Raw genomic sequence first — 13839 nt, forward strand, 5'->3', positions numbered from 1 at the left:
ACAGAAAGCAAAGAGTGGTGGTGAACAGTTGTCTTTCTGACTGGAGGGAAGTGTGCAGTGATGTCCCCCAGGGGTCAGTATCGGGACCACTGCTGTTTTTGATCTATGTAAATAACCTGGACTTGGGTATAGGGAGTACAATTTCCAAGTTTGCAGATGATACTAAGCTAGGAAAAGTAGTAAACAGATAGTAGCAGCTGCAAGAGGACATAGACAGACTGGTAAAATGGGCAGACAAGTGGCAGATGAAGTTTAATGAGGAGAAATATGAAGTGATGCATTTTGGGAGGTAGATGGTACAATCTTAAAGGGGGTTCATGTAAGTAAATCTTTGAAGGTGGCAGGACAGATAGAAAAAGCTGTTAAAAAAACATACAGGATACTAGGCTTTATAAATAGGGCCATAGAATACAAAAGTCAGGAAGTTATGATGAACCTTTATACAACACTGGTTAGGCCTCAGCTGGAGTACTGTTTTCAATTCCGGGCACCACACTTTAGGAAGGATGTCAAGGCATTGGAAAGGGTGCAAAGGAGATTTACCAGGATGGTACCCGGAATGAGGGACTTCAGTTATCAGGAGGGCTAGCGAAGCTCGGATTATTCTCCGTGGAGCAGAGAAGGTTAAGAGGAGACTTAATAGAAATTTTCAAAATTATGAGGGCATTCGATAGGGTGAACAAGAAGAAACTATTTCCACTGGCGGGTGGGTTGGTAACCTGAGGATACCGATTTAAAATAGCTGTTAAAAGAAACAGAGGGGAGGTGAGGAGACATTTTTTCATACAGCAAGTTGTTCGGATCTGGAATGCATTGCCTGAAAGTGTGGTGGAAACCGATTTGATAACAACTTTTAAGAGAGAAGTAGATAATTATTTGGGGAGTACATGTTTGCAGGGCTATGGCGAGAGAGCGGGGGAGTGGATTTGATTTGGAAGCTCTTTTCAAATAGCCAGCACATACACGATGAGCCAAATGGCCTCCTTCTGTGCTGTATAATTTTATGATTCTATGACAAGCTTCCCTGCAGCTACTGTATTGCACTTATCAAAGTTAATCCCCTTGGCAACTCATCTGTACGATACCTTCCTAGACCAATGAAACTGCTGTATTCATTTCAGCAGGTACTGTTTAGTCTTTTCTGACAAACTGCCTAGGCAAGTAGAGACTTATAAAACAAGCAATTTTGATTTGATGCACATCAAAGACATTTAACTATTGAATTGCCCACACCGCAAGAGGAGATGAAAAGACCTAAGCAAATTAAAAGCCATTATCCATGATAAATTATACTTCATCAACTTTTGGCACACTGTTGGTCTCTCCTGTTCTAGCTCCTGTATGCCTTGATCTATTTTAGGTTTACAATCCAAAACGCGTGACAATTAAAGAAACTACAAAGTGTACAATTAAAGAATCTACAAAGCATTAGGTGCATAAACATGAAACAATTAACAGCATAAAGACCCATGTACCCCAAATTAAATCAGATTGTGAAATGTTTCCTTTTAAATTTGTTTGGACTTAACAAGTCATACACTGGAGAGAAAGACAGCTATTATTTCAGTTGTAAAAGGGCAGAGATAACTTTTCTAAAAAAAATTAACTTTTTAAAAATCAATCGCTGGCTTTTCATAAATATAGTTAGGTCCTTGAAAGTAAGTTGTATATCCCCCCACTGGACTAGGTGAAATCATGCCAGGGATCTTCCTGTATGATGAGGGAGAACATGCGGTTACGGTATGGCCCTGAGCCATATAGGCCATCAAGGTGCCAGGTCTGATCGCAACAAGGGGAGAAATGGGGGAACTACAACTGGCTTTCGTATCCTAGCCTAGAAAGGAAGGCAGTGGAGAATTATTCAGCAGTTGCATTTCTAATCATTATCACAGTGAGTGTTGCTTGATGATGCTCGTGTGTACACCAAATGAGGGCATAATTCCCTTAAAATCCACGGGGATTCAATTTCCTCTTGTGTGATTTGGTGCACATCTTCTGGAATGCTGTATTATATGTTAAAATGTGATTTAAATTTTCCAAAATCCAAACAAGGTTAGAAGCAGGTGTTTGATTTCAGCAGCTATTTTCCCCCACCCCCCAAAAAAAAGCTTATGAGAATGGGAAATGGAAAAGCTGCTTTGAACATGAACATTGCTTAAATCTCCTGTTTTATGCTACAATAATTTCCAATATTGGACTATGATTGCCAGCAGCATTCTCTCCCTGCCAAGGGGCAAACAAGCTATCCATGCTTCAAGTGTATGGTTACTCCCAGCTGCCCTTTGTATAGCTTCGGGAATGTTAGAAATCAACTCTGGTATTTCACTACAGAAGGCACACAAGCAATTGATACAATTTGAAAAGAACCAAGCAGATGATTAACTCTGAGAATGCCGACTTTTATCAACAGCTGGAATCTGAATGGAATGAAGGGCTTTATAAAAACATTTACCGCTGACAGCCACAGTTAGAAATAAAGAAGCTGGAGTCAGCAGGTGATCCAGTCAGAGCACAGCCAATAACCAGTTGTCAGGAGCCCAACCTACACAAAAAATCACCACATCCTTTACAATACTAAGATTTAAAAGTGAGACTTCATTCATAAATGTAATCCTACACTCCTATTCCTTTATTATCTCTGAGGCGGCATCTTCCCAGAAAGCAGCAAAGGCCATTTTCGGAATTCTGTCAATGACCAACTGCTCGGCAATGCGATAGGCCAGGGTCCTATTCAGAGTATAGAACAATGTCTTGAAGTACTTTTCAGAGTTGTTGCCAGATGCAACACAGTGAGGTTGAGGGGAGGCGGTGGTGATCATAGGTATGGTTGAGAGGGTAACTTTTCAGAAGGTTTTCAAACAGATTGAGAAGGGGTGAGGCTTGGCTGCTGATATTGGCAAGGTAGAGGGCACAAGGAAGACAAAGGACACCGAGTTACAGGAGCAGAGGGAGCAAGCAAGAGGGTGATGCTAGAGAAGGTCAGGGGTAGGTAGGGAGGAGCCAGGGTGTGTAGGAATTTGCAGCTCAGAGTGTAGAATTAAAATCCTTCCAGTGGGAGCCGGTCGAGGAGAGCAAGCACAAGGTGATAGACAAAGCTTACTGCAAGTAAGGATACAAGCAGCTGAAAGTTGAACTAGCTGAAATTTCTAAATAGTAGAGGTTGGGAGGCTGCTACAATAACACTGGAGAAGTCAACTTTGAAAGTAACAAAAGGCATTAACTAAATCAAGATTTAATCCTGCATCACAATGTCTGGCTGAATTCAAATCCCAAGTATTCAAAACAATCGAATTAATCAGTTCCCCGTTTCTTTGTTACGAAGGTTCCCTTTTCTACCGTAAACTGAAGATTATGGACCAACCAGCACTAGTGTAACAAATTAAGCTGATTTAAACCATAACCAATTTTATGTCCTAGATTCCACTTCCTCTCCCAAGAACTCGCAAAGGGATTTTAATCTAATCACTGCAGTGGTCATGGGTTTCAATCCAGCACTCACTTTCTACGTAATGAACTGCAGGAGGTCTGAAGCAAGTACCGTACTTAATTTGGGTTGGACAACCTTAAAAAAAATGTGGAGGTTCAAAAATATCACATTGATCAATCAAAATGTGACCAAAAGCAGTGTATAGCTTTCACTATTCTTAGCAACACCCCCCACAAGACCAGTGGACTGTTATTGACCACATTTTTGGTCAATGTGATCAATGTTGCAATATGACTCTCCAGTACTTCCCATTGCATTTCCCTCTGCAATACATAAGTAAGTTATGACGTTTGGGTACTAAAGAGCCTGAGCAGAAACTTTCATTTTTGACCTTCTCACTTAGTCCTTTTCTTTAGTTTTGCTCCACAGGTTACAATCTCACAATTCAATACTCACTAGAGGACAACAGTACAAGGCATCAGAGATTCCAGGTTCATTACAAATGTTTTGATGTGGCTTAGCACATTCTGAAAAGGTTCTCCTCCCTTTCCAATCTTGCATTTAATAACCACAAGGTATTCTTCTGCTTTAAAGTAGGTGTAACTGCGTCAACAGTTCTTCACAATCCCACATTACAAACTTCAGCTCAGGTAACAGAAAATATGGATGGAGGAATTATACTTAAAAGCACCAGATTCAAAGAAATAGCACACTCCAAACTACAGTATATCCAGTAAAGTGTTTTGAGACGTTCTGCCGATTTGAAAGACACAATACCAAAAATAAGGATTATTATTGTAGCTTAGTCAGATTTCCAGTTTTCTCTTCAGGATGCACTGTATCATTTCAGGTACGGGTCATTTTATACACATAAGAAAGGAAAGTTGAGGCCAGGGCTCATGTGACAAAGAGTTAGATGCTATATTTGGAGATCAGTAAAGGTGGTATTCTGGAATGTTGAGATCGAATAACAAAACAATTTTCCACAAATCAATCCATTCTGCAATAGCGAGCCATTGGAGCCTGGCGAGGACTCGACTAATGGGGGTACAGTTTTGTGTGTGTCAGGATGTGGGTGCCGGAGTTTACGAATGGTGGAGCTGGGGAGACCGGCGAGAAGGGCAATGGAATAATAGAGGTAGGAATGGACGAATGCCTGGATAAGGGTTTTGGCTATGTTAGGTGTAAGAATAAGGTGTGGGGGAGGCAATGTGGTGGAGATGGAAGAAAGTGATCCTGGTAAGGGACCAGAAGGGGGCTAAGGGTGGAGCCTTAGGATATGCCACAGGTGATGCGACAGGACAGGAAGAAAAAACATTTGCAGAGTCGTAGAGATGGCAGTGAGTTAAATGCACTGAAAGGCCTTACACTATATTCAACTTTAAAAAATGATACATAATGCAACATAATTACCAGGATCGCTTCTAAGCATTGCTGATAAACTTGCCCCTTCACGAAGGGTTGCTGATTGATCATGAATTGTTTTTATAAAATTGCAACAATAGTACAATAATGTAACAATTAATACAGTAAACAACTGTTGAGATGCAAATAAACATATCTTCAAAACATTCTACTGCATCTCTTTCAAAGTTCAAACAACAAACATTCTTTTAAAAAAAAAGCTACTTGACCAGTTATTTAGTTCTGGGTTTCATTATAGATTCAAGTAGTTAGGAAATAATCGTCTCCATCCTACCTGTGACCGAGATCTTCAAGATTGCTTCTAGAGGTCGGTTGTTGTCCAAGTTCTGACTCAATTTTAGATGTCCACTGTATTGATCCAAAATCAGAAGATTCAATTCATTGCCCTCCACGAAGGTGTAAAGAAGATTGTCCGATACGTCCGGGTCATAGGCTGGAATCCTCCCTATCACACCTGAAGGAAAGCTATTTGACTTGTTAGTAACATAGTTGTTAAAAATGATCTCAAAATTTCTAAGTACTGGAGCATTGTCATTTTGATCCACAAGCCGAATGTGAATTGTGGCTCGATTAACCAAAGGTGCTGAAGTGGCTTGGACCACAATGATATATTCAGTTCTCATTTCATAATCCAGATCTGTAAGGGCAGAAAGGTCTCCTGTAAACATATCCAAATGGAAAACCTCAGGAATGTTTCCTTCCACTATCTGATACATTATCTGTGCATTTGTTCCTTCATCAGGATCCGTCGCTATGATCCTAGCTACCGATGAGCCAACAGGACTATTCTCATCTATGAAAAGGTCAAACTCATCCTTTTCGAAAGCAGGAGCATTGTCATTTACATCCAGTACAGTGATCTGAATGTTCACAACTGCCTTAAGTGGTGGGTTACCCTTGTCCACAGCATAGGCTTTTAAATTGTAAACTGGCACATTCTCTCGGTCTAACTTTCTTCCTGTTCGAACAATCCCCGATGAGGTTTCGATGTAGAAATCTCCATCCCCATCATCACCACCTTGGAATGTATAATACACTCTCCCATTGAGCCCTGAATCACGGTCAGTGGCTGAAATCTGCAACACGCTAGTGGACATGGGAACATCTTCATAGATGGTGCCCTGGTACAGATCTCGCACAAACTGCGGGCTGTTGTCATTAGCATCGTTAACCAGAATTTCAACATAGGTGGTATCAGATTTCTGAGGGATTCCATTATCTCTTGCAGTTATTGCCAATGTGTATGATGCTTGGTCCTCATAGTCCAGCTCCATTTGTGTAACAATGGTTCCAGAGTCTGGGTCGATCTTAAACTGGGGGATATTGTCTTCCATGAAATACGTTATCCTCGCATTCTCTCCTGTATCCTCATCAGTCGCACTGATAACCATCACTTTTGTACCAACCGGTTTATCCTCATTGATGCTGACTGTGTGATGTGAGCTCTGGAATACTGGCCTGTGTGTGTTGGCATCGGTCACGTTGATATATACCTGAACTGTATCCATCAGTGTTCCGTCAGACGACGTAACTGTAAGGACGTACTGTCTTTCCTGCTTGTAATCTAAGGGCAAAGCTAAAGTGATCAGCCCACCACCACTTTGGCTGGTTATTGAAAAACGATTTCTTGTATTTCCACTTGAAATCTGATAGGTCACCACGCTGTTAACATCCTTGTCGATTGCTGTGACTGTCAACACACTGCTACCCAAGGGTGCATCTTCATTTAGCCTTAGATAATAAGCTCTTTCAGTAAAGGTAGGATGGTTGTCATTCACATCCAACACAGTGATACTGACATCAGCAGAGGAAGTCATATAAGGGACCCCGTTATCCCTGGCTTCTACACCAAAAGTATAAAAATCATTAGTCTCTCTGTCCAATTCCACAGCAACTGTAATCCAACCAGTGTTATTGCTTATAATAAGTGGAAAGTCTGCAGGTGTATCTATCAGTCTGTATTCCAAGCGAGCATTTTCCCCAGAATCAGCATCGATAGCCTGGATGTGAATTATCGAATATCCAACAGCTACATTCTCCAATACTGTGGCCTGAAAAGGTGTGCTTACAAATATTGGGGCATTGTCATTCACATCAATTACTTGTACTAAGACCAAGCCAGTACTGTTGATCAGCGGTGGTCTCCCACCATCCTGCGCTTTGATTCGAAGGGTGTAGTCTCTCGTTGTCTCGTAATCCAATGGGTTAGTAATATCAATATTGCCAGTCATGGAATCTATGTAAAACTGACCTCTTATATTTCCACTCACTATGCTGTAATGAATTAAAGCATTGTTCCCTTTATCCTGATCAGTAGCTTTGACTTGCAGGATTTTAGTATTTACAGAAACATTTTCAGGCACTTGCGCTACATACCGTTTCTCAGTAAACTGTGGGGTGTTGTCGTTCTCGTCCTCTACAGTTATATAAACAGCTGCCGTAGCACTAAGAGGACCAGGGTCTTTGCCCTGATCATTTGCCTCCACTATTAAATGGTATTCGGACACCAATTCCCGATCTACAATCTCTCTGGTCCTCAAAATCCCGGAACGGGAATCGATTTCAAAGACAGCATTGTTTCCCTCACTGTTGACAACGCGGTACAGCATGTTCGCATTGGAATGTGCATCGCTGTCGGTTGCTCTGATGGTCAGCACCTCGTAGCCCACCTCCACGTTCTCCCGGATGATTTCTCTATACTCAGACAGCTCAAAGAGTGGGGCATGGTCATTCACATCACTGACTGTCACAATCAGGATTGCAGCTCCCATTTTACGAGGTGTTCCATGGTCGTATGCAGTGACTTAAAAGGAAAAAAAGTTGATATGTCAGGAAATATAAATAATCGTTAATCTCTAATACCTGCAGATACAATCTCACAACAACAAACAACAACTTGCATCTATATTGCACCTTTCACCCAGTGTAGCTTGATAGCTTTTATCATTATTACATCTTCCTATATGTGTGTATTTGAATTATTAACTCATATGCAGCAAACTGCCCACTACTAATTCTTCTTGACTGTCAAATTTCAGTAATGGGCCCAAATAGCCTAATAGATAAAGACAATGTCCAGAGCAACACCAGCCCATAAAAACAAGAAAGTTGTGGGTTAGGGGATTGCCAGTACAAATTAGCCGATGTCAGAGACTCTGCACTAGGGAGCTTCAATTGAAACTGTCACTAGATTAGGGAAAGAATATTCGGGGTTCCTGCTTCTTATGGCTAACTAAAGCCATGAGAAGCTGGAAAATGAGGTGTGTGTATATGTATGGCAGGTGAAGACAGAATCAAGGTTTGTCAAACAGCCTCCCAATCTTCACTATCAAGGTCCATACATGAATAACGGCCAGCCATGCAAGGAAATGGAAAACACACATCATTCATACAACTTTGGGGGGGAATAAGCCTCAAAACAGGTAAATAGAGGAGAAAACGATCTTTCTTGGAGAAAGAGGACAAACATTTGTCAATAATCACCTACTAGTGGTCAAATAGAATTTAGTAAACACAATTAGTTTTTAAGCAGCTTTTCCCGGGACTTTGGAGTTTATTTTTGGTAACCAAAAAGTCGTGTTACCATTCCAATGTTTAATAAGTTTTAAAGAAATTATGATTTTTTTAGATAATAGAGTAGTTATACAACTTTTTGGTTACCCTGTATTTCAGAAGTTAAGCTTTTATTAATGGTCCAAGAAGACAATATTCTTTCAGGTTGGCCAAAGTGTGAATTTTAAAGGGAGAATTGATGTTGCTGCAATTAATCAAGCACACATAATAATAAATAATAAGAGTAGACAATTATAATCCTTGCATTTGGTACAACTCCTTTCACGTCAGGAATATGTCTCAAAGTGCTTAACAGGATTTACTGGGACTGTATATCCTGTAGGCAAGTCATCACAAACAGATATATGTGATGCACAAATATTTAGTTGCATTCTCGATTCATAAAGGGGGTAATGACTCCTTTTTTAAAAACTTGCTCACTCAATTCACGACTGTTTGCACGATTGGCTGCTGCGTTTCGCCCACAAATAAAGTCAGTTCACGTTAGTGTATTCTGCGAAGTGCTTTGAGACATCTCAAAGACGTGATAACGCACTATATCAAATGCAAGTATTATTATCTACAATAAAAAAAGTTTATAGAGCTAATAAATAAAACTATACACAGTCTGAGATTTAGATCTCAGTTGAGTCATAAACAACCTTGCCTTTCATCTCTTGCATTATAACAATAAAATACAGCAGTAGTCAAGGTGAAAATAATTGCCAATGTCCAGGCATTGCATTTTGGATTTGTTCTGTCGTATTTACATGAATTCTAATCAGTGATCAGTAGCATTTGAAGAAAAGTATAAAACTAAGTCCTTATTACTTAAATTTGCAAAATGAACAATTAAGCAATGTTCTTCAATTCCAAACGTGCTTCTTTGCTTCTTCATTTGGCTGGACATGTTTCTAGAAAGAGAAGGCTTTATGAATCTTGAGTTTAGAACCATCAAAATGGGACTGGGTTGTTGAGGGGATCGAAGATTTTTTTCCCCGTCTTAAAAATTCTTGTGCTCTTATGCCATGTACAAAAAAAAACTTTTGAATTGTAAATTATACTGTACTCCCGAGCAACCATTACTTTCTCATTCTGATCCTAAACATATCCACAATACTGGAAATTTTCACCCATTTAGGTGGCAATATTAATTATATGGGGTTATTATTAAATAATAAATACTTTAACAACCCTGTACACCACTAATAAATGACTGGATCAATATCTCTGCTAAGATTACAACTCCAATTATTATTCAGCTCCAAAGAAAATGTAGTAAGTTTGGATCAAGCTTCTCAAACGGATAAGAGTTTACATGGATAAATTACAGAGTTAATCTACACCCTGGCAGTTTAAAATGATCTTTGCTTTATGGAACCAAAAATATTCAGCACAAAAGGAGACCATTCAGCCCTCTGTGATTTTAAATTTACCCTTTTTGTTATCCATACTTTCCAGGTTTATCCCATATCCCTTAGTATGATAACACATCAATTAGCTGCTTATCTAGTTTCCTTTCCAATTATCCTATTGATCCAGCTTCAATAACCATTTGTGATAATGAATTACACACTTGCCTTTCATCTGTGTCTGCATTAAGTATACATACCAGCTAAATATCAATGTCAAAATAGGCAAGATAAATCAAGCATTTTCTTTTTCCTGACTCCAGCAGTGGCCACTTAGTAGAAATCTCAAGCAGGATCCCTGCTGTTTTATCACCTTTCTAGCCCAAGGCAGCGATGCTAAATGTAACAACGCTTACATCACTCCAGGGGTCAACTAACTCAGCAAAGAGAAGAACCTGGGATCTTCTTTGTGATCTATGCATTTCAATACCTATTCAATGCCCGGCCAGTAACTCATCAATGGAGCCATCAGGTTAACAGTTTCATTCATACAACAACCCCTTGGTGAGTTTGATAAGAAGCTTCAGTGCCAGGAGCTAAGAACACCAAACACAATTTCACAATTTCTATTCCCCACTCCTTGAGTGCATAATGCATTAAATTAATGCATCTCCAAGGAAGCCGGGAATATAGGGAATGGACACACACACAACTGTCCTGTGCCCACTGCGAAGCATAGCAAAATACAACGAATATTGATCTTTCTTAATTTCTACTGAATGCAGGCAAGCCCACAAATAAACTCAGCTACAGGCAGTGTGGTTTTGCAACAGGTGTGCTCAAATGCATTTTGCCATATTAGTATCAGTAGAAGAATTGCAGGCGCAAAAACTGCACCTTAAGGACATACTCACCCTGAGCACTGCTATTGAATCTGTCCAGGCAGGAAGCTGTGCTATTCCCCAAACACATAGTGAAACTAGTCACCAGGGACTAATCTGGGACTTCTCACTATCATTCCTTGCAAAATATCAGTCACAGGAGCAGCTCACTTGTCCATCACCTCAGTGGAGAATGATGTACAGTAATAATCCTTGCATTTGATATAACTCCTTATCAGGTCAGCGAGACATGTCAAAGCGCTTCACAGGATATACTGTCAAGTGGATTGATTGTGTATTTTGTGGGCGAATGTCAGAGCACTCCACTTAGGAGAGTGCCACCAAAATAACACCTTAGGTTCTGTAATTCATGCATTTGTTGCAAAGTGGTGTAAAATAAAATAAACGGGGATACGGTCAGGATTATCACAGCGGTCGGTCGGTCAACACCGGGAATGTAAGAGTGAGATATTTGATTGTCAAGAGTGATAAATCATAGTGTGGACGTAGATGTGTTTAACATATAAATGGGATCAAAAATCTAAATCGAGGTTTTAAACAGAAACGGAAAGGATTCTTCCAGGAGATTCAACCACAGAAACTGAATGCGGATTCTATTCTTTTTTTGGAAGACTGAAACACACCGCCTGTAAGTAACCGGGGTTGGGGCGCTCTGCCCACAGCCGAATGGCCTCCTTCTGGGCTGTATAACTCTATGATAAATACTCCAACAATAATAAGAGAGACGGCAGAGGGGGAGAGAGAAAAACACCTTTAAACACGTGGGTCTCGGCGTCCTCCCGGTCCAGGGCTTGTGTGGTGCTGACTGTGCCGGTGTCGGGGTCCATCTGGAAGTAGTCGCTGGACCGCTTGTTCTTCAGGGACTCTATGGTGTAGCGCAGTCTGGCGGCGGCGCCCCGGTCCGGGTCGGTGGCTTTGAGGACGATCACGCGGGTGTCCGGGGGCTCGTTCTCGGCCACAGAGACGTGGTAACTGGGGCGCTGGAAGTGAGGGCTGCCGTTCGCGCTCCTCTTCCTCCGGCCGCCTGTCCGCGGGGGCGGGGGGTCCCCCCCCCGGCCCGGGACCCCCCCCCGGCCCGCGCCGGGCACCTCCAGGCGGAGCAGCAGCAGCAGGTGGTGGTGGTGTTGTTGTTGTTGTTGTCGGCTGCCCCCCGGGGCCGCGGTGCACAGCACGTCAGCGACCAGCCGCTCCCCCCCCGGGAGCAGACAGCCCCCCGACCCCGGCCCCCCCGACCCCGACCCCGGCACCGCCCCCCCCGGCACCGGCACCGGCCCCAACCGCGAAGCCTTTACACCGCGACACCTGAGCGAGGCGGGTGTCCCGGGGGCCCCGGGGGGGCCGCGGACCCCGGCGCCCCGGCGCGGTCTGGGATGGCGCGGGGGCCGCTTCCTCCGGTATTTGCTGAAGCAGTCCTGACCGTGAACATACAGCCGGAGGCGGGGGGCGGCGCGGCCCCACGGGCTGAGGGCGGCGGGACCGGGCGGCCGGGAGGCGCACAGCAGCCGACAGCTCAGCCTCAGCTCCTCGCCCGCCCGCTCCAGCCACAGGCAGCCCGGGGGGGGGCGCGGGAGCGGGAGGCACCGCCCGCCCCCAGACCCCGACCCCGACCCCCACACCACCTCCACCTCCACCGCCTCTCCCGCGCCGCCGACCGTCTGCCAAACGCGCAGCTCAGTACACACCCGGTGCGGGACACTGAGCAGCACCGTGAGGAGACTCCAGGAACACAGCCACATGGTGTCCGCACTTACACACACTGGACAAACCCCCAACCAGATAGCATCCTGGTATCCGCACACTCCTCACTGCCCACAGCACAGCACAGACACACAGCACAGACACACACAGCACAGAGCACACAGCACAGACACACACACAGCACAGAGCACACACACAGCACAGAGCACACACACAGCACAGAGCACACACACAGCACAGACACACAGCACAGACACACACACAGCACAGACACACAGCACAGACACACACACAGCACAGACACACACAGCACAGACACACACAGCACAGACACACAGCACAGAGCACACACACAGCACAGACACACACAGCACAGACACACAGCACAGACACACAGCACAGAGCACACACACAGCACAGACACACACAGCACAGACACACACAGCACAGAGGACACACAGCACAGACACACACACACACACAGCACAGACACACAGCACAGACACACACACAGCACAGACACACAGCACAGACACACACACAGCACAGAGCACACACACAGCACAGACACACACACAGCACAGAGCACACACACAGCACAGAGCACACACACAGCACAGACACACACACAGCACAGAGCACACACACACAGCACAGACACACACACAGCACAGACACACAGCACAGACACACACACAGCACAGAGCACACACACAGCACAGACACACACACAGCACAGAGCACACACACAGCACAGAGCACACACACAGCACAGACACACACACAGCACAGAGCACACACACACAGCACAGACACACACAGAGGCACAGCTTCCGATCAGCAGACGCTGGAGTTGGAGTGTAAGTTGATAAGTTGGAGCGGCACCGCCAGGAGTTGCTCTCTCTCTCTCTCTCTGTCTCTGTCTCTTACGCTCTTTTCCTCTTCTCTTCTCCCCCTCGTTCTCTTCTTTCTTCCTCTCTCTCCTTCTCTCTTCTTCTCTCCCCACTTTTACGTTTAGTTGGAAACTGATTTCGTTTCAAAATGGCTCCACCGCCGCTGGAGCTCATTAGCATAAACCTCTGCTCCGCTCCTCTCTCCGCTCCGCTCCTCTCTCCGCTCCTCTCCTCCTCTCTCCGCTCCGCGCTCTCCGCTCCTCTCTCCGCTCCTCTCCTCCTCTCTCCGCTCCGCGCTCTCTGCTCTCCGCTCCTCTCTCCGCTCTCTCTGCTCTCCGCTCCTCTCTCCGCTCCGCTCTCTCTGCTCTCCGCTCCTCTCTCCGCTCCGCTCTCTCTGCTCTCCGCTCCTCTCTCTCCGCTCTCCGCTCCTCTCTCCGCTCCGCTGCTCCTCAGCCGCTCCAACTTTCACAACTACTACTGTTGTCCTGCGGTGTCTTCAGAGCGATCAACAGAGAGGCTCTCAACTCCCAACTCCATCTCTCTCCTCCCTCCACAGGTCCTTGTTCCCGGCTCCCGGCTCCAGCCTGGGG

General features: G+C 44.3%; 1 protein-coding gene across 1 annotated transcript in view; it reads right to left on the reverse strand.

Moving 5' to 3' along the window:
- celsr1a (cadherin EGF LAG seven-pass G-type receptor 1a) overlaps positions 1–13423 on the reverse strand; it is a 189646-nt gene extending 176223 nt beyond the window's left edge. The window contains exons 1-3 of the mRNA XM_042335450.1: positions 13369–13423; positions 11410–11682; positions 5127–7655 (exon numbers count right to left, since the gene is read on the reverse strand). Of these exons, the coding sequence (XP_042191384.1) occupies positions 5127–7655; positions 11410–11682; positions 13369–13423 (2857 nt within the window). The remainder of the gene's footprint in view (positions 1–5126; positions 7656–11409; positions 11683–13368) is intronic.
- Between the last annotated feature and the right edge of the window lie 416 nt (positions 13424–13839).

Source organism: Callorhinchus milii, unplaced genomic scaffold, assembly GCF_018977255.1.
Source record: "Callorhinchus milii isolate IMCB2004 unplaced genomic scaffold, IMCB_Cmil_1.0 Scaffold5, whole genome shotgun sequence".
Taxonomy (NCBI): domain Eukaryota; kingdom Metazoa; phylum Chordata; class Chondrichthyes; order Chimaeriformes; family Callorhinchidae; genus Callorhinchus; species Callorhinchus milii.